This window comes from Saprolegnia parasitica, assembly GCF_000151545.1.
Source record: "Saprolegnia parasitica CBS 223.65 unplaced genomic scaffold supercont2.38, whole genome shotgun sequence".
Taxonomy (NCBI): Eukaryota; Oomycota; class Saprolegniomycetes; order Saprolegniales; family Saprolegniaceae; genus Saprolegnia; species Saprolegnia parasitica.
In genome coordinates this window covers 45,517-71,763 of record NW_012156432.1, presented here as the reverse complement: position 1 = coordinate 71,763, position 26,247 = coordinate 45,517, and the positions used below count along the sequence as shown (strand labels likewise).

At 59.6% G+C, this 26,247-nt stretch overlaps 14 protein-coding genes across 14 annotated transcripts; 8 read left to right on the top strand and 6 right to left on the bottom strand.

The window, feature by feature from the left end:
• Window positions 1–31: 31 nt before the first annotated feature.
• Window positions 32–2,688, bottom strand: SPRG_08465 (hypothetical protein). Its single transcript, XM_012347710.1, has 2 exons — window positions 1,370–2,688; window positions 32–1,324 (listed from the first exon to the last, which is right to left on the bottom strand). Exons 1-2 carry the CDS (start codon window positions 2,664–2,666, stop codon window positions 114–116), a joined length of 2,508 nt encoding a protein of 835 aa, XP_012203100.1. The 5' UTR covers window positions 2,667–2,688; the 3' UTR covers window positions 32–113.
• A 392-nt stretch (window positions 2,689–3,080) lies between these two features.
• Window positions 3,081–3,899, top strand: SPRG_08464 (hypothetical protein). The gene is made up of 2 exons (XM_012347709.1): window positions 3,081–3,731; window positions 3,779–3,899. The coding sequence occupies exons 1-2, from the start codon at window positions 3,095–3,097 to the stop codon at window positions 3,787–3,789; spliced, it is 648 nt and encodes a 215-aa protein (XP_012203099.1). The 5' UTR covers window positions 3,081–3,094; the 3' UTR covers window positions 3,790–3,899.
• A 36-nt stretch (window positions 3,900–3,935) lies between these two features.
• Window positions 3,936–4,648, bottom strand: SPRG_08463 (hypothetical protein; the record flags this gene model as incomplete). Its single annotated transcript, XM_012347708.1, has 3 exons — window positions 3,936–4,307; window positions 4,354–4,435; window positions 4,488–4,648. The coding sequence occupies 3 exons, from the start codon at window positions 4,646–4,648 to the stop codon at window positions 3,936–3,938; spliced, it is 615 nt and encodes a 204-aa protein (XP_012203098.1).
• An 820-nt stretch (window positions 4,649–5,468) lies between these two features.
• Window positions 5,469–6,765, top strand: SPRG_08462 (hypothetical protein). The gene is made up of 4 exons (XM_012347707.1): window positions 5,469–5,832; window positions 5,879–6,322; window positions 6,375–6,508; window positions 6,562–6,765. Exons 1-4 carry the CDS (start codon window positions 5,503–5,505, stop codon window positions 6,710–6,712), a joined length of 1,059 nt encoding a protein of 352 aa, XP_012203097.1. The 5' UTR covers window positions 5,469–5,502; the 3' UTR covers window positions 6,713–6,765.
• SPRG_08461 (hypothetical protein) lies at window positions 6,706–8,236 on the bottom strand. Its single transcript, XM_012347706.1, has 6 exons — window positions 8,186–8,236; window positions 7,976–8,139; window positions 7,833–7,928; window positions 7,674–7,784; window positions 7,574–7,627; window positions 6,706–7,519 (listed from the first exon to the last, which is right to left on the bottom strand). The coding sequence occupies exons 1-6, from the start codon at window positions 8,205–8,207 to the stop codon at window positions 6,791–6,793; spliced, it is 1,176 nt and encodes a 391-aa protein (XP_012203096.1). The 5' UTR covers window positions 8,208–8,236; the 3' UTR covers window positions 6,706–6,790.
• Window positions 8,237–8,689: 453 nt separating this feature from the next.
• SPRG_08460 (hypothetical protein) lies at window positions 8,690–8,944 on the bottom strand (the record flags this gene model as incomplete). Its single annotated transcript, XM_012347705.1, has 2 exons — window positions 8,690–8,756; window positions 8,811–8,944. The coding sequence occupies 2 exons, from the start codon at window positions 8,942–8,944 to the stop codon at window positions 8,690–8,692; spliced, it is 201 nt and encodes a 66-aa protein (XP_012203095.1).
• Window positions 8,945–9,264: 320 nt separating this feature from the next.
• Window positions 9,265–10,379, bottom strand: SPRG_08459 (hypothetical protein; the record flags this gene model as incomplete). Its single annotated transcript, XM_012347704.1, has 3 exons — window positions 9,265–9,375; window positions 9,430–9,471; window positions 9,528–10,379. The coding sequence occupies 3 exons, from the start codon at window positions 10,377–10,379 to the stop codon at window positions 9,265–9,267; spliced, it is 1,005 nt and encodes a 334-aa protein (XP_012203094.1).
• Window positions 10,380–10,814: 435 nt separating this feature from the next.
• On the top strand, window positions 10,815–13,020 carry SPRG_08458 (hypothetical protein). Its single transcript, XM_012347703.1, has 2 exons — window positions 10,815–11,134; window positions 11,186–13,020. Exons 1-2 carry the CDS (start codon window positions 10,880–10,882, stop codon window positions 12,923–12,925), a joined length of 1,995 nt encoding a protein of 664 aa, XP_012203093.1. The 5' UTR covers window positions 10,815–10,879; the 3' UTR covers window positions 12,926–13,020.
• A 131-nt stretch (window positions 13,021–13,151) lies between these two features.
• On the bottom strand, window positions 13,152–14,403 carry SPRG_08457 (hypothetical protein). The gene is made up of 5 exons (XM_012347702.1): window positions 13,976–14,403; window positions 13,812–13,926; window positions 13,694–13,761; window positions 13,541–13,645; window positions 13,152–13,498 (listed from the first exon to the last, which is right to left on the bottom strand). The coding sequence occupies exons 1-5, from the start codon at window positions 14,374–14,376 to the stop codon at window positions 13,225–13,227; spliced, it is 963 nt and encodes a 320-aa protein (XP_012203092.1). The 5' UTR covers window positions 14,377–14,403; the 3' UTR covers window positions 13,152–13,224.
• Window positions 14,404–15,905: 1,502 nt separating this feature from the next.
• SPRG_08456 (hypothetical protein) lies at window positions 15,906–17,626 on the top strand. Its single transcript, XM_012347701.1, has 3 exons — window positions 15,906–16,563; window positions 16,616–16,671; window positions 16,739–17,626. The coding sequence occupies exons 1-3, from the start codon at window positions 15,918–15,920 to the stop codon at window positions 17,594–17,596; spliced, it is 1,560 nt and encodes a 519-aa protein (XP_012203091.1). The 5' UTR covers window positions 15,906–15,917; the 3' UTR covers window positions 17,597–17,626.
• A 765-nt stretch (window positions 17,627–18,391) lies between these two features.
• Window positions 18,392–20,064, top strand: SPRG_08455 (hypothetical protein; the record flags this gene model as incomplete). Its single annotated transcript, XM_012347700.1, has 4 exons — window positions 18,392–19,013; window positions 19,067–19,122; window positions 19,190–19,639; window positions 19,663–20,064. 4 exons carry the CDS (start codon window positions 18,392–18,394, stop codon window positions 20,062–20,064), a joined length of 1,530 nt encoding a protein of 509 aa, XP_012203090.1.
• A 323-nt stretch (window positions 20,065–20,387) lies between these two features.
• On the top strand, window positions 20,388–22,039 carry SPRG_08454 (hypothetical protein; the record flags this gene model as incomplete). Its single annotated transcript, XM_012347699.1, has 3 exons — window positions 20,388–21,048; window positions 21,104–21,162; window positions 21,218–22,039. The coding sequence occupies 3 exons, from the start codon at window positions 20,388–20,390 to the stop codon at window positions 22,037–22,039; spliced, it is 1,542 nt and encodes a 513-aa protein (XP_012203089.1).
• A 1,099-nt stretch (window positions 22,040–23,138) lies between these two features.
• SPRG_08453 (hypothetical protein) lies at window positions 23,139–23,489 on the top strand (the record flags this gene model as incomplete). The annotated part of the gene is made up of 1 exon (XM_012347698.1): window positions 23,139–23,489. One exon carries the CDS (start codon window positions 23,139–23,141, stop codon window positions 23,487–23,489), a length of 351 nt encoding a protein of 116 aa, XP_012203088.1.
• Window positions 23,490–24,409: 920 nt separating this feature from the next.
• Window positions 24,410–25,862, top strand: SPRG_08452 (fumarate hydratase; the record flags this gene model as incomplete). Its single annotated transcript, XM_012347697.1, has 2 exons — window positions 24,410–25,586; window positions 25,648–25,862. The coding sequence occupies 2 exons, from the start codon at window positions 24,410–24,412 to the stop codon at window positions 25,860–25,862; spliced, it is 1,392 nt and encodes a 463-aa protein (XP_012203087.1).
• Between the last annotated feature and the right edge of the window lie 385 nt (window positions 25,863–26,247).

The window sequence follows — 26,247 nt, the reverse complement described above, 5'->3', positions numbered from 1 at the left end:
CATAGTACAAGGCAGTCAAACGGAGCTAATTCCTAGTCGAATGCGAGTCCACAGCAAGAAAGGCGCAAGGGGGTAGGTTGCAAGTACATTCGAGTTGGTTTACATGGATCTCTCTAATTGTCATCGTCGTCGTCGTCGCTCGACTCGGCCTCGTCGTCGTTCTCGTCCATCGGGCCCAGCACGTGGACCTTCCCGACGCTCGCGAGGAGGTCGTTGAGCTTGGTGAGACCCGCGGACGAGATCATGTTGGCGTCCAAGTGCAAGCGCTTGAGGTGCGACTTGGTCGCGAGACCCGTCTTGACGAGCGAGATCGCGCCACTGGCTGTGATTTCGTTGCCGCAGAGCGAGAGCTCCTCGAGTTGAATCAGCGACGCGCGAATCTCATCCGCAAACACTGCGAGGCCCTTGCTCGTGCACTCGTTCTCGTCAAGGCGCAGCACGACAAGTTCACTCTGGGCCTCGAGCGAGTGCGGGCCGTTGGCGATGTTGCTCATGCCCTCGTCCTCCAACTCGTTGCCCGAGAGGTCGAGCGACGTCAGGCGCACATGGTCGAGTGCGCGCACAACCGCCACGGCGCCGTCCGGTCCGAGCGACGCGTCGCGGAGCTTGAGCGAGCGGAGCTTGGTCTGCTTGCGGAGCGCGGCGGTGAGCGCCTTCACGCCGTCCTCGTCGAACGAGCAGTCGCTCAGATCCAGCGACTCGAGGTGCACGAGGTTGGCGGCAATCGCGCGTGCGAGCTCCTGGCTCGCGTCTAAGCCCGCGCGCGCGCTCGCGTAGCGGAACGTCGTCAGGTGCGGGCACCCGGGCAGCATCTTGGCAATCGCAAGGCACCCGTCGTGCCCGCTCATGTTGTTGAAGAACGAAAACGTCTTGAGCGTCGAGACCGGCGTCTGGAGCACGACTTCGTTGGCGATGACGGCCGCCGCGGCCGCCGAGATGCCGTTGTTCTCAAAGAGGAGGTGCTGGAGTTTGGGCTGCGGGATCAGAATGGCAAAGCACGCGCGGACACCCTTCTCGCCGAGCGCGTTGTCGCTGAGGTCGATCGTGTCGAGGACGTGTCCCGTAAGCGACTCGCAGATCGCCGAGAGCACGAGGAGCGCTTCGTCTTCGGGGCGCCCGGCGATGATGTCGGCGAGGTCGGCCACCTGGAGACCTTGGACCTTGGAGAGGAACGCGGCCATGACGTGCGCGCCGTCGATCGTGTAGCTCTTGCCGCGGAGCGAGATCGTGTGGAAGTGGGTCTGGCCAGCGTACGGCGCAAGGAGCTCGGCGGCACGGGCCGCGTTGACGACCTCGCGCTTGGCTGCAAAGAGGAGCTTGGCGTCTATCGACCGCAATCTAAGGCCATGATCCAGTCGAGATTACATACCTGTCGCGATGCTGGTCGCGGCGAGCGAGGACGTGATGGCGTCGACGCCAGCGTCGGGCTCCGAGTCGGTCTCGTCGTCGGACCAGTCCAGGTCGTCGTCGAGATCTTCGTCCGCCTCGTCCTCGTCGTCCATGTTGTCTTCCATCTCGACAAGGATCCCATTTTGGAATTGCGCCTCGATCTTGGCGACAGCATCGTCCGAGAACATGTTGCCGTCGAGCTCGACACGGCGGAGCTGCGCCTTGGGAGCGAGTGCCTTGGCCAAGTGCCAGCCGCCGACGCTGCAAAGTTCGTTCGTGTTGGACTGGAAGACGCGGAGGTGCTTGGCGACCGCCTTCTTCTGGAGGACGCGGGCGAGGACTTGCGCACCCGAGGACGTGATCTCGTTTTCTTCGATGCGGAGCTCTTCGAGTTGCGGAAGGGCCTGCACGAGGCGGGCAAGCGCGGCCATCGAGGCTTCCGTGAGGTCGTTCCCCGAGACGTCGAGGACGCGGATGCCACTCACCATGTTGGCAATGAGCGCCTCCGAGATCGCAATCAAGCCATCGTCGCCGATCGAGGCGTCGCGGAGGTTGAGGACCTCGAGGTGCGACTGGAGACCGAGGCCCTTCGCGAGCACGATGGCCCCTTCCGCACCAAACGTGTTGTCGCTCAGGTCCACGCGCTTGAGGGTCCGGAGCGAGCCGAGCGCGGCAGCAAAGACGCGGCAGCCCTCCCGCTGCGCGCGCGTCGTGGAGAAGCGGAGGTCTTCGAGGTGCTGGCATGCAGGCAGGAGGGTCGCGAGCGCCTTGGCACCGCCGTCACCGCTCATGTTGTTGTAGAAATGGAACGTCTTGAGCGTCGACGGCGTGTCCTTGCCGCGGAAGAGGAGGACGTCCGCGACGACCTGCGCCGACTCGGCCGAGAGGCCATTGTTGCAGAGGTACAGGCGCTCGAGGTGCAGCTGGCGCTCGAGGACGCCAAAGCAGCGGCGGATGCCCTTTTCGCCGAGCGCATTGTCGCTCAGGTCGATCTCGACGAGCTGGTGGCCATGCAGCGCCTGGCAGACGGTCTCGAGCACTTCAAGAGCCTCGTCTTCGGGGCGGCCTGCAATCATGTCGGCCAAGTCGGCCACGCGGAGGCCGTCGGGGATGGTCTTGAGGAAGGTCGCGAGCACTTTGGCGGCGTCGAGCGAGTAGCTCTTGTCGCGGAGAGAGATGCGGTAGAAGCTCGACGAGGCCTCGAAGGGCGCGAGGAGCGCCGTCGCCCGCGCTGCGTCCACGAACTCGCGCTTGCCTGCCAGGACCAACTCGACCATCGGAAGCACGTGGTAAGAAATGAAAATGACATCGAGAAAGGGTCGCAAATCATCTCCCGCAATTTATCCGGACAGAAGATTGACCTCGCTTCGGATTGGCCAATAGTCCCATGAAAGGTCAATAGACGCGTGCTTGATTGGTCGAAATGCTCGGCGTACGCGAGAGGCGATGTGTCTAATCGGACGCACCTTTGGCCGACCTCTGTCGCACACCATAGGCAACTCTGCTCTCAACGTGATCGACACTGCAGCACCCAACGAGCACATATTCATCTCTCGCTACTGGCATGCGTACGAAGCAATACGCATGACGTATTGACAAGAAACCAAGTAGTGCAGCGAATTGTTGTGTGATATTAGCCGCAGGCGATGGCCGACGCAAGGGACGAAGGATGTCCGGATACTGTGCCATCACTGGTGGATAGCGCATGGGGCGCTTCGCGACGTGCGCGGAGTGCAGCTGCGTGTACGCGCTGCGCCCGTGCATCGACCTCGCATTTCCAGTGCAGCAGCGGCAATGGAAGTGTCTTCCATGCACGCTAGCACCGGCCTACACGACTGCCTACGCCATCTTTTCCAGCGAAGATCGACCGATCGCAGACGTCGCCACGCAATTTGAGCTCGACCGTGCCAAGCTCCTCTCGCTCGTGCGCTGGCACCGCGCCCACGCCCAGAGTGCTAGCACGCTCTCAACTAGGGCGTGCGCAGTCGGCGCCGCCATGGCGTCCAAGGCGCCCTTGTACACAAAAGAGATGCTCCAAGCGGCAGTTCGATACGCGGCGGAGCACGGCGTCGGCTGCCGCCAAGCCGCCCGCGCCATCGAGCGCGCGCACCAGCTGCCTCTCAACTCGATACCGCACGGGACCGTGCACCAGCACATGAAGTCGCCGTCGCTGCGGTATCGCAACCCGGGTGCCCGGCGAAAGCTGTCGCGCTTTGAAGAAGAGCTCGTGGCCCAGCACTTGATTCAGAAGCAAGAAACGCGGCGCTTGACCAAACACGAGGCCGCCGAGGAAATGGTGACGCTGCTTTGTCGACGCGGTCGAGCCAACCCGTTCGAAGCATGTGCGCAAGCACGACCAAGCCAAGGCTTCTGGCGTGGCTTCTTGCAGCGCCATCCTGACGTTCAACTTCAAGCCGCACCATCCCCATCCGATAGGATACTCGATTCGACGGCGTGAGCGTGCCACGTCATAACCTTAATTTAAGTAGAAGCAGTTCTGATTGTAGCCCTCGAAGTGCATTTTGAGATCTTACATCAAGTCGGCACTAGAACTTGGTCACACTGAGACTCAGGGCGGCAGCGACCACAAGTACAAGTAGGATGGCAAGGACAATGATGCTGATATGCAGGTCCACCTTGGTCGCGAGTATCTCGACATCGTTCTCGAGGTGCTCGACTTTGCGGCGCACTGCGTTGAGGCTGTCAAAAGGCTTTTCTTCGCACCGATAGCGCACGGTTGTCGACCAACCAGGCAAGAGAGGAATCGTGAGCGTGAGCACGACGGCGCCGCTGTCGCCGGGCACAAGGTCCACGTCCGTCGCTGTGCCGCGCAGGACCAAGTCTCCAAAGAGCTCGGACAAGCGACCGCCCAGCGTCTCGAGTAGCTTGAGCTGCTCGTTGCGACGTTTGAGCATCGTCTACAAAGAACAGTCGACCAGTTGCATCAACGCGTCTACACCGCACGCGCAAAAGGTCAAAGAGCATCGCGGGTGGAAGCTGCGTCTCGTCGCCGCTGACGGATTGGGTGTTTGCAATCGCGCACGTCCTGCGACGTATGTTAGCCGACAAGATCGGTGTACTTGGTACATGGCTGGTACCACTGCTTCATGGAGCGCAGCGATTCGAGCGAGAGCTCATAGGCACCTTTGGTCTCGGTCTTGATTAGCGTGATGCGGTAGCCAGCGGGCTTGGGCATCGACCGGAACGTCAGGTTGGGCAGCGAGAGGCTAAACTGGGGCGTCGATCGCGTCGTCTTCATGGCAAATGGCAAATGGCAAACTGCAAAACGGCGACGACGACAAGCTCTTCGTGGTCACTTTTCATCATGACTGATGCATCTACTAGTACTAGTACGCCGTTTCTCGGAAAACGAGCCAAATCAGTATGTGGCCTTGGGTAGTCTGTTCCTCTCAGCATTGACCATCGATGACAGCGCCTTTGGTGGGGCTCCAACGACATCGATGGTTCATCCTCGACAATCTACAACTGCAAAGCTCATGGACTGCGACTGTGGTTCGCCACACGTTCGACCTCCATCGTCATCGGCCGTGCGCAGCGGATATCCAGACCAAACGTGGAATCTCGCCACATTGCACTATGACTGTGCACAGAATAAGGTGTCTTCTGAGTCTTCGTCACCATCGTTGGTGGGCACTAATAGCGATGGCAATTTGTTTCGACGAGCGATGTCAGCACGATGCGCGCCGTTGGATTGTTATCGACACCCGGTCTGGAGGTGGGTATGGGTGGGTATCTCATTTCACACGGTTTCCGTCAATTGCACGCAACCTTCTCCCACATCGGCTTGGGCGGCCTCTGAGAGATAGCGAGACAACGGTCCTTGGCTTGAGCTATTTTGTCGTTTTTCATTAACAATAGTAGCGACAGCAGCATCGAGAGAGGTTGCGCGCATCGACCACCGTGCGCTGGTCGCCGTCGCTGCAACGTGCTGCACAGTTGCGTGCTTGTAGCCAAGTTAAAGATCGCGCATCGTTTCACACGTTTTTCACATATTGCACCAGCATACAAACACCAAGTAGCTTGCTGTCGCCATACAAACCGTCAGTGTGGGACGACCAGCGTAGCTGTCTTTTCACTCGGACGACGATAGGCATGGGCGGGGACAAGACGACGCGCGTGGCGATCCTCCTCAAGGGCTGCCGCAACCTGCTGCCGATCGACGGCCTCAGCAGCAACAACAACGTCTTCTGCGAGGCCTTCCTCATCGAGAAGGATGGGCGCAGCCGCATGAAGCACAAGACCAAGGCCATCCGCGCGACCTTGAACCCGATGTGGCACCTGCGCATCGACTTTGGCGTCGTCGCGCTCGAGAGCATCGGCGGCCTCGTCCTCTCGGTCAAGCACTCGGGCAAGTTTGGCATGAAGATCCTCGAGCTTGGCGAAGTCGTCTTGTCGCCAGACGACCTCCTCGACATGAAGCTCGTATGTCCATTGTCGTATGGCGTTGTGGCTCATGGCATCGTTATAGCGCCCAGCAGACAACGAATGGTACGAGCTCGAGCCAACATCCGAGATGGAGAAGCGCGGGTGGGGCAACCGCCCGCTCGGCGCCATCCGCGTGGCCTCCGACACGCCTGGTGAGTTTGTTACGCCGCAGCTCGAGCCATCGCAGCGCGTGCCATCGTCCGCGTCGGCAGTCCTCGCAGGGTCACGCACGCTATCGCAGATGGCAACGAGCGAGTGCCAGCCAACGAGCATGTCGTTTGAAGATGACTTCAACCCGAACCACATCCCAATGCTTCGATCGGCGAGTCACATACCGATGCTCTCGAGCCTCCAATCGACGAGCTCGTTCATGGAAGACCACGACCCTGCGCGCGAGCTCAAGCTCCTCAAGCGCTTTGCCAATCGGTACCCAGGTCGTGGCGAAACGTGGTTTGTCATCTCTGCCCCATGGGTGCAAACGTGGCTCGTACGTGCATGCACAAGCCATGGCTCGGGTCTCAACGCCAGTCTCAACGTAGGAATTCGTGACCTCGCCGAGCCCGATGGACGCGAGTCTACCCAGCGCCATTAGCAACATGATGCTCGTCGAAGACAGTCCCACGGGCACGCATCTCGAGCTTCGTCGCGACCTGCAACTCAAGCACGACTTTCGGTATTGTCCTTGTCGTTTTTGACGTTGAGATTGAGATGGATGATGTTTTCTAGCCTCATTGACAAGGACAGCTGGAGGTTCTACTGCCTCTGGTATGGCGGCGGCCCTACGATTACGGTGGTCATTCCCGAGCAGATTCCCAGTGTGTCGGGCTGGATGCAGAGCATGCGTCTCCACGAGCATGGCGAGATCGTCGCCGGCTAGAAACACGCCATTTCTCTTTTATCTATTGCAGCTTGGTTGACTTTTCATGGCACTTTGTTATAAATGGGTGCACTTTTTTCAAAGCTCGTCGCTCAGCGGCGGCGGCGACTCGAGGATCGGAGCGTCGGACGCATACAGCCGCGCTTGGATGTCCCGCAGATGCTGCATCTCGGAGACCGACAAGCTCTTGCTTCGAAGCCCACGGCCCGGTACCCAGCGTGGCAGCTTCTGGACGGCCGACGACACGGATGCCGGCAAGGACGCCCCAGTCTTTAGATATGACGACGTGACACTGTGCCGCCGTAAGGACGACTTGAGGTCCCGAGACGTCTGCGACCAGCGTTGGAAGCGCGACGCGGGCGCGTCACCGTCGTCGTCCTGGGCCTGGTTGGACGTCTGGTGCTTGGCGCGAAAGTGCGCCACCTTGTCCATGTACTTGTGCACGTCCGTGGCTGCGAGGCGCTCCTTGCAGGACGACATGCTGCGCTTGAGCTTCGAGTGGAGGCCCGCCTTGCGCTTCGTCTCCTCTATCGTCGGCGATGCATGGGCTGATTCCAGGAGCTCTGGCATTGACACGGAGGTTGGTCGACCGGCGTCCGGCGAGTCGAGCGCAGAGTCATAGAACGACCGGTCCAGCGGTAGGAGCGACTCGGACGCCGTCGACGAGAGCGGCGATGATGGCAGTGGCTTGAGCCCAGACGCGACGTACGGCGAGAGGCCATGGCGCAGGCGCGCGACGTGGCACATGTAAAAGTAGTTGCCCCAAAACACATCTTCCGGGATCTTGCGCGCCGACTCGAAATGGCGCTGCATGCCAAGACGACGATAAGAATCGTAGGCATGGCAAGGGTGCAGGAGTACCTGTCGGAGGTGTGCATCGAATGCGAGCAGCTGCGGCGCGACCAAGAGGTACCGCTAGACACATGCATGAGCAAGAGAGAGACAGGAAGAGGGTGCGCACGTCAATGTCGAAAATCGGCGCGAGCTCGTCGTGCGTCAGCACATTAAAGTTGTTCAAGTCCCAGCTGATCTCGAGAACGTCGTCTTGGACGTTCTCATGGACGCTACCGTCCTACGACCCACGGCTTGAATCAAAGTTCATTCCATGGCGCATGCCCACCTCGTTGATCCATGGCAGCAGCGTCACGAGATCGTCCGGTGCGACGTCGCTGGTCGAGTCCTCGGGCGCTTCGTCGGGAAAGTGCTCGGCGAGCGCCTAGCATTCACTACGTATCACGCCCGCCGCTGTGATCGCAAGCGTACCTCTTGGGCCAGCAGCGTCGCCTTCTCGACGGCGGCAGTCGACTCGTGTGCAATGTACTTGGCTGTCTCGACTGCCGACGCCGAGAGCTCCATCGCGGTTGCCGAGAGCTCGATGGCATCCTGCGTGAGCTGCTTGGCCAGCTCCGATGCAAACGAGAAGAAGCCTACGGCGGCGCCATGAGGCCACGATGGCCCTCCATGCGCTTGTACCGTTCGACGTCCCGTAGTCCATGATGGGCCGTCGGTCGCGGGAGATACGCCTGGGTTCTGCGAAGAGAGCAATGAAAGCAGTCCGGTTACGCACCACATGGCGCTTCGACGGCTGCACCTCTTGTACTTGAGTTTTGTATTTACATACTATACCCAAACTTTTTGGTATCCGGACGAACCACGCATCAGATATGTTTTGAAGATCCGCCGAGGCAGGTGGCAGCGCGGCGATGGCAGCTGATGGATGGAGGAAGGGCCATGACGAGCCGCCGCCAGCCGCCTGCCGACGACATGCCATAGCGATGCCCATGTGAATCCTGCAAGATGCGGGCCAGGTGCACGAGGCCAAAGGTCGCTACGAGTAGCCACGACCTGCAAGTCTATGCAGCAAGCGGCGACACCACCACCTTCGCCAATCCCACGGACTCACGGACTCGCATGGTTGAAGGATTGTGAAGGATAAGATCGTGTTTCGATAGATAGCGCGTCGTGGCCGGCGTAGTACTAGTGGTCTCGCCACTCTTCGCCAATGTTGCTCATGCTGGGCACTGGCACGAGCTCGCGGAGCACCCTACTCGCAGCATTCTTGCATGAGAGACAACAAGTAGCATGAACGAAGACGCACGGGTGCCACACGTATTCTTGGTCCTTGGCCTTCTCGACCTTGAGCTGCTTTGTGATGGTTTCCTTCTGCGTCGCCAGAAGCCGCGAGCGCACTTCCTCCTCGAGCTCGAGTGTCCGCGCTGCGTTCTCGGCCATCGCTTCTTGCTGTTTGCGCGTGATCTCTTCTTCCATTGCCTGCATCTCGTGGTCACGCTTCCGCTTCCGCTCCCGTGCTCGCGTCTCTTCGCGCGCCCACTACGCAGAACGATGACAGATCCCACATGGAATCGACCGCATGACAACCAACCTCGTCCGCGTACGTGCGGCGATGGTCGTCGAGGTCGACAAGGCCCATGTCGATGGTGTCGCATTGCTAGAGCACAATGCAGCATGAGATCACGCGCAGAACGACGGGCATGTACCTCGAATTTGGTGTCCACCTTGGCCATGGCTTGTTTCTATCGTCATCACATGCATCATGAGATCGACGTGGCGCGCACTCGCGTCGCAGGAACCTGGTCCTCGAGCAACTTGCCCGCGGTAACATGCACGAGTTTCTGGAGGTCGAGGAGCTCCTTGACGTACTTCTACGCAGACAAAGAGGACGCATGAGCTTCCGGCGCATGCAGTAAGCGGCGTACGTTGCGGATGACAATCATCTGCATGCAGGCTTCCACCTTGCCCTGGAGCGACGCTGGGTGGCGTTCTGTCGTAAGGAGATCAGCGGCTTTTCGTAGACGTTCGAGGACGCGGATTGGAGCACATATTGGTGGTTGGCTTGGATCTTGGGTTCAAGGTGATGCACAATGTGCTTGGCGTGGTCGATGCGCTTCAAGAGATCGACGAGCGGGTGCGCCGCGCGTGCCTTGAGCCCCATGGGCAGATCTGGCTCGACGTCCATGGTCGCAAACATGTTGTCCATCGCAGACGCGGTCGTCGGCGTCGCGGCGTGGGTCTCCGACCACGACGGCGGGAGCGGCTCGCCCGTCTCTTTCCAGAGCCCGCGAATGTCGTCCATCGGGTACAGTTGCTGCTCGGCCCAGAGCTTGAGAATGCGCACAACCGTGTCCCGGTCGGCGGGCGACGTGCACACGAGCGAGACGGCTTCGGGCAAGAGCGGGCGAAAGGTCTCGGCAAAGAGCGTGGACGGGCTCGACTTGCTGGTCTTGGTCTTGAAAATGACGTGGTTCGCGACGTACAAGAACGGGATGCGGTCATGCGTGTCGGCCGCCTTCATCTCGCGCAGCCACGTTGCACAGAGCGCCGAGACGTGGTCCTGGTCCGTCTGGTTGTACATCAAGAAGAGGTTGGCCACGCGCTCGATGCGCTCGCCAGACTCGTCCAAGTCGGCCAGTTCCATCTGGATCTCGTCCCGGTTCCACTTGGCAAAGTCCGTGTCGTCATCGTCGTCGTCGTCGCTGGCGTGGGCCACGGGCTCTGGCGTCGTAGCCGTTGTCTCTTCTGACACCTGGGTCACCTTGGCCGACAAGATCGCATCGGCGCCAAGCGTTCCATCCACCTCCGATGCCATGCGAACGTGCCCAAGCGGCGGCTGTCCATCGGCGGCCGGCGGATCGCGTTCGTCGCCCATCGTGCTGCTCGGCTTCTGTTCCATGGAATAATTACAGGGCGGTCGACCGGATAATATATCCGGATATCGCATGGATCTCAAAATCCAAGAAAGAAAGCGCTGCACAGTTTTCCAAGCACAACGATCAACCTTGATGTACTCAATTAGTTAAAAAGCATGTACTTCTAGCTGCGGCTGCAGCCATTTTAGTCGAAGGATCTCACTCCAGCAGATACTAGCCTCCAACCCGAACACACCTGTGTGGTGTTGCGTGTGTTGTTAGTAGATCTCGAATGTAGTATAATCGACGACGAATGTAGTCCAATCGACTAACTTCGGATGCTGAAGAGGACGCCTCTCCAAGCTACTTGATCGATTTGACGTTTACAGGGAAAAAGCTTTTTCGACAATCGAATAGAAAGGCGATTTTCGCGATTCCCACCATTTTGATTCAAGAGCGAACGGCGATGGCAGTCGTTATGCAACCGTAGGTCGTTGCGTCAGAGGGTATTTTCAGACTCATGGGCGCGGCGGCAAGCATCGCGCCGGCCGTGTACGACAAGGCGCAGTGCCAAGCCCTCTGCGGCGACCTCTTTGACGATGCACTTTGGCGCCAAGCAGCGACAGACGAGCGCATCTCGCACGAGAAACTCCAGCTGCTTTTCCAGTCGATCACCGACGTCTTTGTCTCGCACGCCACCGAAGACGCGTCCGTAGCCAGCGCCATTAGCAAGACGCTTTCCAACCGCGGCATCGCGACGTGGGCAGCGTCCGAGGTAGTGCTGTAGTTCATCTATCCCACAGCAGAGAGAGATATCTGTTCTTAGACCAATCATGCGCGTGACGCTGGCCTCGCAAATGCCCGCTGCGTCCTCGTGCTCGTGACCCAGCGCTACATGGACGACGTGGGCGGCAGCGGCAACCGGGGCCAGTGCCAGCGCGAGTTCAACGCAGCTCTCAAGCAGCACAAGCCCGTGATTGCAATCCTACTCGACCCGGCACCGGCGCTAAGACACACGGCCAACTGGACGGGCGACGTGGGGGCAGTCTTCCATGACGCAGCGATCATCGACTATACGAGCAGCGATATCGACGAGATCGCGATGCGCCACGACGATATTCTGGCGCGCGTTCGCCGGGCCGTGGAGATTCCGTTGGCAGAGCGCTTTGCGCAGACCGTCTTTGGTGCTGGCGAGAAAGACGAAAGCAGCACGCGTACATCTTCGTGTGTCGACGACGGAATGGCGCCCAAGATTGCGTACTCGCCCGTGCCGGCGACGATCGAGGATGGTCCTCTCGATGTGGCGTTTCAAGACCTCGTGTCGCAGCTCCAAGGCGCCGGGCCGTGGACAACGCTCTACGACTACCCGTTCACCAACGACACAGTCAACCGGTCGTCCAACCATTGCATGGAGCTGCCGAAAAGCTGCATTGGCATCGAGAACGGTCTCATTTTGGCCGGGAGCTACCTCGCCGAGCTCCAAGACCGCCCTGACCTTCTCGCGCTCGGCCCCGTTGGCGGCAAGCTCAATAAGCACAAATTTGTTCTGAGTGTCCGCATCTGGATCCAAGGGCCCGGCTACGTCGTGGCGGGCGGGCGGCATAAGACGTGGTTTTCGCTGGAGCTCACGCGCGCGATGGGTCTCCAGATTGCCTTTAACGGCGGCGCCGACACCTTCCCCGTGAGCAAGGCCAACGAAGCCATTACGGTGCCGACCGACGCCTGGCTTCGCGTGGCGGTTCACGTCGACGTACGTGCCAACGTGGTGCAAGTCGCCTTGAACTCGGAACGACTCGACGACATTGCGCTGCCCAAGGGCTTTCGGTACTCGCACCTCACGAATGCGATGGCCGAAGGGGCGTTCTACTTGTACAACCCGGCGCACAAGGCGCGGCTCTTCCGCGGTGGTCTCCGTCACCTCTCGCTGCTCTCAGCGACAAATGTACGGTACGACGACGCGCCGCCGATGCCCAGCGCGTTCATCGCCAAGCGCAACGACCTCGTTGCCGGCCTCACAGCGCTCTGCGATTATCCCTTGGAGACCGATTTGATCGATCGCGTTTCAGGTCGTACGCTGCTGGTGCCATCGACGAGCTACTTGGAGCCGCGCGCAGGTCTCTTCCTCGACGGCGACTACTACGGCGCACAGGAGACGCGGCCAGAAGTCACGTGCGCGGGTGCGTTTACGACCGAAATGTCCAAGACAAACTTTGTCGTCGCCGCGACCATTTGCCCGTTCGGGGAAGGCTGGGTATGGTGTCTCGGGAAGGGCTGGCGCTGGTTTGGCGTGGTTATAACCGGTGACATGCAGGTCGAACTTGTGCTCAACCACCAGAAGCCGGCCTACCCGATCGAGTTGCGTGGCGAGCGCATCACGCTACAGCGCCATACGTGGGTCCACTTGGCAGTGCAAGCCCGCGGCAAGAAGGTGTGCGTCTTCCTCAACGGCGAGCCCCTCGATGTGATCGATCTCGGACAAAAATTTGCCTACTGGGTCGGCGAAGGTGACGACAACTCGCTCCTACTGCATGGTGACTCGGCCAACGAGACCTTTTTGGGTACATGAAAGACCTCGCGTGCTGGTCCAGCCAAGAGAACCTCGAGTAAGCGTCGTTCGACCAGTGTACATACCTCTAGGCAGTTCGCAGCCTCGGGCTTAGACGCCGCGGCGTTGCCACGTCACGCCGATCGGATACTGCAGCGTCCGCACATGTCGTACGCTTCGGCCCCATTCATCGTACGCTTCGGCAGCCGAGCGTCCTGTATGCGATGGACAATAGTGTCATGCAAACTAGGAATGTGCAGCTGTCGCGTTTCGAATGCAACATGAAAAATGAAAATGAAAAGAAACCGCGATTCAATCCACTACTCTTGTGACGACGCGACGACGACCGAGGCGCCGACAACAGCCGGGGCCGGCACGGACGGCGCGACGACGAGCGAGCCCTTGGCGTGCTCGTACGTCACAAAGAAGACGACGCACCACGGCGCTTTGCGCATCCAGTTGGGCAAGAAGCCCTTGTAGAACGCTTTCAACCCTTCGTCCGAGAACGTCTTGTACGCGCAGTGATGCGCGCTCGTATACAAGGCGTTGGTTCCGGACGGCTGCGTCATGAGTCGCGTCTTGACCACGTCGACTCTACAACGACATGAGACGCCTTGAAAAATCGTCAAGAGGTACGGGTTGGACGCAAGCGCGCCGGCCAGACCCGCGACTAGGCTCGACCCAAACGTCGCGCCAATCCCGCCCTCCTTGACCAGACCCAGCGAAATCAACGTTGTTTTGCTACGTCGCAAGCGTGGTTTCCCAGCATTGCAAAGAGAGCGTGCGCACCATTGGTCGTACACGCCCAGCTCGGCGGCGTTGACGATGAAGCCGCGGGTAACGTTGGGGCCGAGACCCTAATCTCGACATGTCGGACGAGGCATGTGATTTGAAGCAAGAGGCGTACGTTCAAGAAGCCACGCCAGCCCTCGGCGCCATGGATCTTGCCGACAGCGTCCACAAGACCCTTGTAGAGAGTCCCCGACCGGTCGGCTTGCATGCGCACCTTGATGACGTCGACGCTACGAGGCGTTCAGTGGCTCATCTCGCATGATGGTCCACAGGACGCACGGGTTGGCAATGCTGATGCTAATCGCACCGGCGAGCCCTCCGGCCATGAGCTTTTGCGCGAACGACATGGTCGTGTGGCCTGTACGATCGCCATGTTTCGGCTGGCTCGCACGCACGATGGCGTCGCGGAATGGCTCGTAGAGCACCATGCACATGCTAGAGTAGACGATTTGCCGCGCGACGGCCGGCTGTGCCCCCTTCCAGAGCGCGGACGGTCCCTCGAGTCGCGCGATCTTGGCCATGGCGTCGGCCATCCCCGTGTACTGGACGCTCTGGCGCGCCGCCATACCTTGGGCCTGGAGGCGGACCTTGGTGATGTCGACGGGCAGCGTCGCCATCTCGGCCGTCGACGATGCGATGGCGCCCGCGAGGAAGCGCGTCGAGAGCGCGTCCTTCTGCATCGTCGCCGCGGCGAATCTTCGACTGGGTATATTTGGAAAGATTGCCAAAACGGTTCCTGGCTTCAACCCCAAATTCGCTTATTACGTGTGCATGATGGCGTCATCCTTGTACGTGTCTGCACGGAGAATCTGGGCATAGTACTTCTTTAAGGCAATACAAGCCGCCACCGGGAGGATGGGACCGGATCACGCGCTGATTGGACTGCGTCCACAGAACAATGGGCAGTCTCAAGCAAGCGCTTGAATCTCCCAACGTCTTGCTGCCCGAGCACGCTAGAGCACCGACCGTTCCTTCGATAGCTTCTATTCGATGGACGTGCTTGTTCTCTGTGGCGGAGATCGCGTGGCCGTAAAAACGAGCCCTTTCGTGGAGCTGTGAGCAGTTTGATGGACGACGACTTGCTCAAGAAGGGCCATGTGACTTGAACTAGTAGCCATACGCGGGCAAGGTTGGTCGTTGAGAGGTGCTTGACGTCGCGTTGGACGTACGACATTCGAATCAAAGTGGTCCTGTGTTGAGCTTGAGGGCTGTGGCAATAGCTTCCTGGATGTTGCAGCACGACGAGGCAAGCGCACGATCACCGTCGACACGCGGAGAGTGTCAGTGTTGGTTGAGACAAAGATCTCGGCTCGAGACGTTGGCCGTCCCAGAGCTGGTCCCAGAGATTGCCACTTGCAGCCGAAGCGCATACTAGCAGGTGCAACCTCGCAGCTTCTGAAGCATTTGCCAGCGCCGTTAACCATGGAGCAAGAGGAAGCAGACACCGGTGCGTGAGGTCTGCACGAGGCCGTGGCATCCGCCAATTTCTCCCACTCGTGTGTGCGATTCGTCCTCGCCCCTCATGTGCTTTTAAGGGTGCATCGAAGCACAGTCATTCTTGAGATTAGCATTGGTCCATGACCTCATTGAGGAACGCGAATGTCATTGACGTCAGCTTCAACCTCACTCGACCTCTGCAGAAGCCAAGAACCTCAGTGACCCCCGTCATCAACGCTTTTCCCTCTTGCCGAGATTAGGTCAAGGGATCTTGGCGCTCCAATATGCGCGACCAACAGTGGCCCTTGGAAGCCATTGAAAGAACCTTGGGCGTTCTCGCTTCCAAAACCACGGCTGCAGAGACGAAGGTACACTACGGACTTGCATCCGGTTCAAGCCTCCAGCTTCAGCATTTTCGCGCACAAGATATTTGGCTCCTCGGTTCCACCAAAGAAATCTTTACTAGTGAGATCGACCGCCGACGCTTGCATCGCGTGCGAATGATGTGTCTTTGTCGCTCTCGTCACCAAGTCGGTCATTAGCCCACAACTACGACCAAGGGTCATTGCTCCTTGCTCCGGCGACTCCCTACTAACTAACTCCTACTAACTAACTACTAGTACGTTGGCGTTGATGAGTTCACGTCGTCAGCCAGCATCATCCGTGTATGCGTAGTGTTTACGCGGTCCATCCCACTTGGCATTTGTATCGACGTACGTAGCCAATCACAGGCGAGAACGCGCAACGCTTTCGGCGAAGGAATCCATTTTCGGAATTGCGCCGCATGTACCAGAGCATGAACGACCTCAAGACGCCGCTGGCCAAGGCGGCCGACCCCGCGCTGCTGCGGCCGACGCCCGCCGACGCCATCGCTGGCCACGTCGCCGACCTCCGCGCGTCCTTCCGCGCAGGCGTGCTCCAGTCGACGGCCGCGCGCAAGGCGCAGCTCCGCCAGCTGCGCCTTCTGACGACCGAAGGCGCCGAGCTGCTCCAAGCCGCCGTGTGGAAGGACCTCCACAAGCATGCGACCGAGCTCTACGTGATGGAGACGTCTGCGATACTCAACGAGATCCAAGAGCACTTGGACTACGTTGACGACTGGGCAGCGCCCAAGCGCGTGGGCACGAACCTGGTCAACATCCCAGGCTCTTCGTACGTGCACAGCGACCCGCTCGGCGTCTGCTGCATCATGGGCACGTGGAACTACCCGGTCCAGCTTCTCTTGCTGCCACTTGTGGGCTGCATCAGCGCCGGCAACTGCGCCGTCCTGCGCCTCCCCGCAGAAGGGTCGAGCGACCACGTGGCGGCCGCGCTCGCGTACCTTGTCGACAAGTACATGGACCCGAACGTCGTGCGCTACGTGGCCGGAGGCATTGACGCGAACAAGGCTATGCTCGCACAGAAGTTTGACCTGATCTTTTGCACTGGCGGTCTGACTCTTGCACGATTATGGGTGTGGCCACTGATACTGCGACGTTGTAGGCTGCACCATCGGCAAAATCGTCGCCCGCGCGGCCGCCGAGACGTTGACGCCCGTGGTACGTTGACCCTGCCGCATACCTTTGCGTCCCAGCTGGATCGTTGACGAACGCGTGATCCGATTAGATTCTCGAACTCGGTGGCAAGTCGCCAGCGATCATCGATGCGTCCATTGACTTGCTCGTGACCGCCCGGCGTCTCGTCTGGGGCGCCTTTACCAACGCCGGCCAGACCTGCGTCCGCCCCGACTACATTTTTGTCCACGCGTCCATTGGGCCTGCGCTCGTCGCCGCCATGAAGCAAGCGGCCGTCGACTTTTTTGGCGCAGACCCGCAAGCCTCCGACTCGTACGGCCGCCTCGTCAACAGCGCGCAGTTTGATCGTATTCGCCGCATTTACGAAGCCGACAAGACGTTTGCAGTGCACGGCGGGCAGTCGGACGCATCGGATCGGTTTTTTGGCCCGACGATCTTCAACTTCGAATCGGACTATGCGACATTTGCGTCGAGCGCGAGCATGGAAGGCGAGCTCTTTGGCCCGCTTTTGCCCATCTGTTACTACACAGACGTCAACGCGGTCCTCGACCACATCAACGCTCAGCCCAAGCCACTCGCACTCTACGTTTTCAGCAAGTCGAATGGCTTTGTGCAGCACATTTTGAGCCACACGACGTCGGGCAGCGTCTGCGTGAACGACACGATGGTGCAGATCTCCAACCCGAGCCTGCCGTTTGGCGGAGTCGGCAACTCTGGCATGGGCGCGTACCACGGCCACAAGTCGTTCGAGGTCTTTAGCCACGCCAAGTCGGTGCTGTACAAGCACTTTATTCTGGACATTGCGCAGCGCTACCAGCCGTACACGCCCTTTGCGCGCCAGCTCCTCGGGGCGGCCTTGTACCCGATTCCCCGCTCGTGGGTGCGCGCGTCGGCCTTTTTTACGCTTGTCGCGCTGGTCGGCATCGTGCTTGCTATCGTGTACGCCTAAGTGTCTTTGAATTGGAGTGCATTGCAACACACAAAAGTACAAACGTGTGTGTTTGGTTTGCCTCGCTGCGTCCTGCGACGTTTCGTGTGTTTGGTTTGCCTCGCTGCGTCCTGCGACGTTTCGTGCATTTGCAAGTGCTGACAAGCCGATTTTAAAAATCACAAATTTTGAAACCAAGTGGATTTGTCCTCTGATTTTGAAACCACAAGGATTTGTCTGTGTTCGACCCTCTGACAGACTACATTATTAGATAGATGACCGCCGTACTATGCTATGAAAGCCATCGCTGATGGCGCGTGCGCGTGCGTGGTGGACTGAGAAAGATCGAGTTGTTAATCTCACTCGCGCATCCGCAAGCAGATGGTTGATGCGGACGATGGTTCGAAGCGAAAGTCTGGATCGGAACGCGACTGTCGCCTGTTGCGTTGCGTCAAGGGAGTGTCGAGGAGCACGAGAGATTCATCATCGTCTGAAAGGAGTTGACAGCACTCCATCGCTCGGACGACGTGCCGATATCGGGCCAATTCCCGCCATGTGTTCGTCCACCTCGCTTCGTCTGTCGACTGTGCCAATGCTGCATGAGCTGCTGCATGAGTATTTGCATCGGACCAAGTATAGTTATTAGCAAAGCCGGGCGATCGACTACATGTACCCATGACTGCGCAACCTGCCGATTCGTCGTCGGTAGTTTGATGAGTATTTCGCCGCCGCCGCATCATCCATCGCAGCGGATCAGTATCTGAACATTTGCTGGCGCCAACTGGTCGAGCACTTCCAGTTTTTGATCTTTCTACGATGACCATCGTTTCTGCCAAGCCGACGCTGCCGCTGCTTACGCCCATGGCGGCGGCGACGATCCAAGACCACGTGGCAGCGCTGCGAACTGCGTTCCGCAACGGCGCAATGCGTCCGCTGGCCGCGCGCAAAGCGGCCCTGATCCAGCTCCAAACACTCCTCACCGAGGGTTGCGAGCTGCTCCAATCGGCGATCTGGGCCGACTTGCACAAGCACGCGACCGAGACGTATGTGACCGAGACGTCGGTCGCGCTCCTCGAGATCCAAGAGCATTTGGATTCGATGGACGAGTGGGCGGCGCCCAAGCGCGTGAGCACCAACCTCCTCAACGTCCCTGGGTCGTCTTTCATTCGCAGCGACCCGCTCGGCGTCTGCTGCATCTTTGACACGTGGAACTACCCCATCATGCTCCTCCTCATGCCGCTCATCGGGTGCCTCAGTGCCGGCAACGTCGCGCTCGTCCGCCTCCCGACCGACGGCAGCTGCGACAACGTCGCGGCCGCGCTCGCGCATCTCTTGGACAAGTACATGGACCGCAACGTGCTGCGCTACGTCAATGGTGGCATTGATGCCAACAAGGCGCTCCTCCAGGAAAAGTTTGACCTGATCTTTTGCACCGGTGGTATGCCAACTTGTCCACTTTGAAGCGAGACGATGGATCCAAATGGAGTGTAGGCTGCACCATCGGCAAGATCGTCGCCCGCGCGGCCGCCGAGACGTTGACGCCCGTGGTACGTTGACCCTGCCGCATACCTTTGCGTCCCAGCTGGATCGTTGACGAACGCGTGATCCGATTAGATTCTCGAACTCGGAGGCAAGTCGCCAGCGATCATCGATGCGTCCATTGACTTGCTCGTGACCGCCCGGCGTCTCGTCTGGGGCGCCTTTACCAACGCCGGCCAGACCTGCGTCCGCCCCGACTACATTTTTGTCCACGCGTCCATTGGGCCTGCGCTCGTCGCCGCCATGAAGCAAGCGGCCGTCGACTTTTTTGGCGCAGACCCGCAAGCCTCCGACTCGTACGGCCGCCTCGTCAACAGCGCGCAGTTTGATCGTATTTGCCGCATTTACGAAGCCGACAAGGCGTTTGCAGTGCACGGCGGGCAGTCGGACGCATCGGATCGGTTTTTTGGCCCGACGATCTTCAACTTCGAGTCGGACTATGCGACATTTGCGTCGAGCGCGAGCATGGAAGGCGAGCTCTTTGGCCCGCTTTTGCCCATCTGTTACTACACAGACGTCAACGCGGTCATTGGCCACGTGCGGGTCAGCCCAAGCCACTCGCGCTCTACGTCTTTAGCAAGAAGAGCGCGTTCCAAGAGCTAGTGCTTTCCAACACAACGTCTGGCAGCGTCTGCGTAAACGACACGATGGTGCAGATTTTAAACCCGAGTCTGCCGTTTGGCGGAGTCGGCAACTCTGGCATGGGCGCGTACCACGGCCACAAGTCGTTTGAGGTCTTTAGCCACGCCAAGTCGGTGCTGTACAAGCACTTTATTCTGGACATTGCGCAGCGCTACCAGCCGTACACGCCTTTTGCGCGCCAGCTCTTTGGCCTTGTGATGTACCCGGCTCCGCGTGCATGGGTCAAGGCGCTGCAGCGTGCACTCTCGGTCGGTGTCGTCGGCCTTGTGCTCGCGCTCGTTTGGCGCCGCAAGGTTTTGGCTGCGTAGAGTCTAGTGTTCTGTTGAAATTGCATAAGTGATTGCGTGGTGATGGAGAAGTTGTAAGTCGCCTGCGCCGCGCTTGTGCGAGACATTGTAAGTGCGCGCGCCGTCGCAGACGCAACGTCCCAGCCAGCAACGCGACGTGGCCACGGAAAAGGCCGTTGCCGCGTGGCGTGATTGCGTGCATGCCTGCAGTACAAGTGTCAACGGGCGCATCGCCAACGTGGCGATCTTGCAAGAAAGATCGAACGGTTCTATTTTTCAGCCAATCACAGCTCTATGACGGCACCGACACCGACGTTGGATCTTGTCACAATTCGATTCGACCCATGTTGCGCACGACCGAAGCGACCGAGTTTCCGATGCAAGCCGCGCTCATCCCGGGTGGGTACGCGCCACCGCTGCTGGTGCCAACGACAACCGACGCCATGGACGCGAATTTTGCGACGCTGCGCCTCTCTTTCCATGCGGGGCTCACGCGGCCGTTGGCGGCGCGCCGGGCCCAGCTCCAGCAACTCCGCCTGCTCCTTACGGACGGCCTCGTAACGTTGCAAAACGCGCTGCTCGCGGATCTGCACCTGCACCCGAACGAGGTCTTTCTGACCCAAGTCGCGGCCTTCCTCAGCACGATCCAAGACCACCTGGACCACCTCGCGTCCTGGGCCGCGCCGCGCCGCGTGAGCACCAATTTCTTCAACATGCCCGGGTCGTCGTACGTGTGCAAGGACCCGCTTGGCATTTGCTGCCTTTTCGGCACGTGGCGTAGTCCGATTGCGTCGATGCTGTTGCCGCTTGTCGCGTGCCTTGCCGCCGGCAACTGTGCGCTGCTGCGACTGCCGCTGGACGGGACGACCGACCACACGAACGCGGCTCTGGCGTTTCTCGTCGACAAGTACCTCGACCCGAGTGTCGTGCGCTACGTCTCAGGTGGCCTCGCGACGACGAGCGTCCTGCTCACGCACGCGATGGATCTGGTGCTCTGCGATGGCGGTCCGTCACTTCGTGTCTAAATCATTGCGGTAACCTCATGCCTCGCTACCTCTAGTCGACGCCATGGAGCAGAGAATGATCGCCAAGGGCGCCGCCGAGACGCTGACTCCCGTGGTAGGAGACGTCTTTCTCTTTCCTTTAAAATACTCATGCTCGTCGATGGAAATAGATGCTCGGACACGGCGGCAAGTCGCCCGCCATTGTCCACTCCGATACGCACCTCGAGACGACCGCGCGCCGGTTGGTCTGGGGCGCGTTTCTCCACGCCGGGCAGTGCCTCTCTCGACCCGACTACATCCTCGTGGACGCTTCGATTGGCCCCGTGTTTGTGGCGGCCCTCCGCGACGCCATCGTCACTGCCTTTGGCGCGGTGCCCGAAGCCTCGGGCTTTTTCGGTCGCCTGGTCAACGACGCGCAGTTTGACCGGCTCGACCGGCTCTTTGAAGCCGACCGGCCGTTCCTCGTGCACGGCGGCGCTTGCGACCGCGCCGAGCGCTTCTACGCGCCGTCGGTCTTTGACTTTATGGACGACACGCGGGCGTTTGAGACGAGTGCGTGCATGCAAGCGGTCGGGCCGACTGCCGGGCCGCTTTTGCTTGTGGCCTACTACAACGACCTCGACCAGGTGCTTGCACGTCTCCGAGCCTACCCGACGCCGCGCGCTCTCTACCTGTTTACGCAGAGCCGCCATGTCAAGCAGCTTGTGGTGGCGAACGCGATCGCCGGTGCCATGTGCGTCAACGACACGGTCGTGCAGGAGACGAGTCGCCACCTCCACCGCTTTGCAGCCCTGTTTTCGCAGCCCAAGTGCGTGTTGTACAAGTCGAGCTACTTTGACGTGGTGCAGCGCTACCCACCATACACGCCGACGCGCCAGCGACTGCTGCACGCCGCGCTGCGCCCCGTCGCGCGCACGACGTGGATCGTACTCGGGATCAGCGTCGCGCTTCTCGTGCTGGTTGTCGCTCTCGTGCTCGGCCTGGTGCTCTAAGCTGCTAGGAAGCTACTTGAAAGAATGCACTCAATATGCTGCTCGATGCACCATGCAATAATAACAAGCGTGACGGTTCTAGCGGAGCCGCGTATGCTAGATAGGCGAATAGCTATGCGACGGTGGAGGATTATGGTTGAGGGTGGGCCACACGCGCGATCAAATCTCATGACATTCGATGTGCAGGTCGCGTCCTCCTACCGGTACCGTACTGCCGGGCATACAAATGTACGAGCTCTAGAGTTGATGTGCGCATGAAGAATGTCTTTACAGTGTTAAAGCAAAGGAGTGTCGCCAGCTCCTAGCTAAGTGGTCCAACCCCAACAGCGCAAGCATCTCTGGGTGCCGATCACTGGGTGGCGACCACATCCGATCGGCCAGGCCAATGCTGCAACGACTGGGACGGTCGCCTTACTCCACCTACCTCTGGTCATGCAGTCCGCTTGGCACTCTCTACCTTTATAAGGGCCAACGTCTCGAGTCTCGCACAAGCGTTCACGACGTCACCAGAGGTAAATTGGCGCTTCAGCGTCTGCGTTCCTGGACGACTTTCTTACCGGCTTGTCGTCACTTGGAGCCTCCAAGTGACAACAAACCGGTGCCTCCAAGTTGGAGGTGGCTGGGCGGTGATATTTTAACGTGCAGTGTAGTTGTAATTTGTATGTGGACACGATAAATTCGTATTGGACGACGCTCCCTCGGCCAGCAAGCCCACTTCACTTTTGCTTTTGATCGTCTGCCATCGCATCTTCTTCGCCGACCCAAACATGCGCGCGGTCGTGCCGGCAGCTACCACCGCCGCTGGCTCCCCCCGCGGCCTCGCATCGCTCCAGCCGCGCGGGGTCGCACTGCTGGCCAACCTTCCAGAAGACTAGCTGGTCACATCTACTAACAGCGCTGACACGGCGCTGCGCTTCCACGTGGTGAAGCGCCACTTCTACATGGTCGAGCTCGCTCCGAGTTAAGACGCGTAGTCGCGGCTCTCGAGCCTCGACCATTGTGAGGCACCTCGCGCGGTGCATCATGGGCAGCGGCGCGATCATCGGGCGCATGACCGCGGCGATGCACGCACGTCGTTCCCAGCACCATTGGTACCCCGATGGCGCTCGTGCCTGCAGCGACGCGCAGCCATGCCGTGCGCGACCACGTCTGGGTGCACGTCGACAACAAGTCGTTCGCCGTGCAGCTCTTCACGACGACTGACGGGCCGCTCGGGGACACCGGCGCAGACCCAAGCACGAACCGCCTCTACGTCATCACAACAAACAGCGTGCGGCGCCAGTTCGTCGACGACCGCGTCCAACTCGTTGGGGCCGAGTGGTTTCGCGACGCATTCCGCGTCATGAGCGACGCCAAGCCCACGGATCTCGTTCGCAGCGTGACCCAGCGCCGCCTCAACGAAGAGCCGTGCAACGTCCAGTTGATAGAGGCCCGCATGAATCTTCTCTAGTAGCGGCTCGGCGAGGCCGTTGCGAACTTATAGCGTTATCATATAATGCTACTAATCAACTTTTGCAATCGATATCAAGTCTTGAGCGGCGTAACGTAGTATGGACATGGGGACGCGTGATGGGGGTGCTTGTGAAGTGGAAATCCCATCCGTTTTCCATCTCGAGGTTGTGCCCATTGCCTGCTACGTGCAGATGGCACGAGGACTTGTGCACTCTTGACCGTAGCCACGCATGAGCGCTCTCATAGCGACGTCTACTACCGCCCACACTCCAGCGATCCATCGAAACGAAAATCGTCTGACGTTAATGGTTTTGCCAGCCCAAATCCTGGTCACGATCGAGCTCCGAGCTTGGAGTTGTAATACACCAGCAGCGACAACAAGATCGGCTTGCCGAGTCCATCGAATAGTCTACTTGTACTACCTCGTTCAGTCCACTCCTATGACTACAGTCGATCTTGAAGCAAGCCGCTTGCGAGAATCAATGGACCTCTTTATGTGTAGCGAGCTACACAAAGGACGAGCATCCAGAGATCGCCAGACGATACACCAAAGCCGTCGTGGCAATAACCCCGAGGTTGCCCTAACCCCGCCCGCAAGTGCAAGGTGACACGTTTTTTAGCAACCACCTCCCGCACAGCGGTACCTGAAGGCGAGGATGCCGCCACTGGAGAGCCCAATCCATGTTTACATTGCATTGTGTGCACAATATCGTCCTCGCCAGCCCGGCTCAACTCGCAAGCGCATCAATGCTCGGTCGGCGCACCCACGTCGAATCTACTGTATACGTATCCCCCCTTTTTCTTGTATACAACGATCCAGTTTAAAATATCGGCGCCCAATGATGCGCACGGCGCAAGGCCATTGGCTGGCGGCAACGAGGGGCGAAGGGCGGTGAAGGAAGACGGCCATTTTGCAAGATGCTCAGCACCCGCGCTTTGACCCGCTCGTTCCGCGCCCCGGCGTACGCCCGCTTCGCCAGCTCCGTGCGCTCGGAGACCGACTCGATCGGCGCCATTGACGTCGACGCCTCCAAGTACTGGGGCGCGCAGACGCAGCGCTCGCTGCAGAACTTCCCCATCGGCGGTGGCCGCGAGCGCATGCCGATGCCGGTCATCAAGGCCATGGGCATTGTCAAGAAGTGTGCGGCCAAGTACAACCTCAAGCTCGGCAAGCTCGAGCCGGCCGTCGCTGAGAACATCATCAAGGCCGCCGACGATGTCATCTCGGGCAAGCTCGACGACCACTTCCCGCTCGTCGTCTTCCAGACGGGCTCGGGCACGCAGTCCAACATGAACACGAACGAGGTGATTTCCAACCGCGCGATCGAGTACATGGGCGGCGAGCTCGGCTCCAAGAAGCCGGTGCACCCGAACGACCACGTCAACATGGGCCAGTCGTCGAACGACTCGTTCCCGACCGCAATGCACATTGCGGCGGTCATGGAGATCCACCGCGTGCTCCTCCCGGGCCTCCGCAAGCTCCACGATGCGCTCGACGCCAAGGTCAAGGAGTTTGATGGCATCATCAAGATTGGCCGCACGCACACGCAGGACGCGACGCCGCTCACGCTCGGCCAAGAGTTCTCGGGCTACCGCGAGCAGATCGCGTACTCGATCAAGCGCGTCGAGGATGTCCTCCCCAACTTGTACAAGCTGGCGCTCGGCGGTACGGCGGTCGGCACGGGCCTCAACACGACCAAGGGCTACGACAAGGAGATCGCGGCCATCATCGCGGCCGAGACGGGCTTCCCGTTCGTGACGGCGCCCAACAAGTTTGAGGCGCTCGCGGCCAACGACGCGGTCGTCGAGGCCAGCGGTGCTATGAACACGATTGCGTGCTCGCTCATGAAGATCGCGAACGACATCCGCTTCCTCGGCTCGGGCCCGCGCTCGGGTCTCGGCGAGCTCAACTTGCCCGCGAACGAGCCGGGTTCGAGCATCATGCCTGGCAAGGTCAACCCGACGCAGTGCGAAGCCATCACGATGGTGTGCGCGCAGGTCATTGGCAACCACGTCGCGGTCACGGTCGGCGGCTCGAACGGCCACTTTGAGCTCAACGTCTTCAAGCCCGTGATGATCTCCAACTTGATTGTCCGTGCGCCTCATTGGCGACAGCTGCAGCGCGTTCACGGACAACTGCGTCGTCGGCATTGAAGCCAACCTCGACACGATCGACCGCCTCATGAAGAACTCGCTCATGCTTGTGACGGCGCTCAACTCGCACATTGGCTACGACAACGCGTCCAAGGTCGCCAAGAAGGCCCATAAGGAGGGCACGACGCTCAAGGAAGCGGTCGTCGAGCTCGGCTTGCTCACGGCCGACGAGTTTGACCGCTACGTCCGCCCCGAAGACATGATTGGCCCCAAGTAAACCAATGACGAGACACGAGAGTTGACCGTTGTGCATGTGTTGTCATGTAGCCTGCAGAGCACGTACCACGAGATTAGTTGGTCGTAGATCTTAGTCGATCCATGTTGCACTTGTCGGCCTGCATGCGGATTGGCCAAACGGCCATGCGATCTTTCGGTACAGTTACGAAAAGGGGGTGCTGGCACGTCCCTTGTATGGATCGCGTGGGCAACTTGCGACGACAGTGAAGGTCATGACGTTCCTCCCACGCCTTGCAAATAGCACGCGTTTCATTGTAATTGTACGGTAGATCGGCTTCGTGGACGGTCGATGAGAATCCGAATTGGACGCAAGGGATGATCGGCGAGCCCATGGGGTGTCCTTCAAGTGGTCGTGAGAACACCCC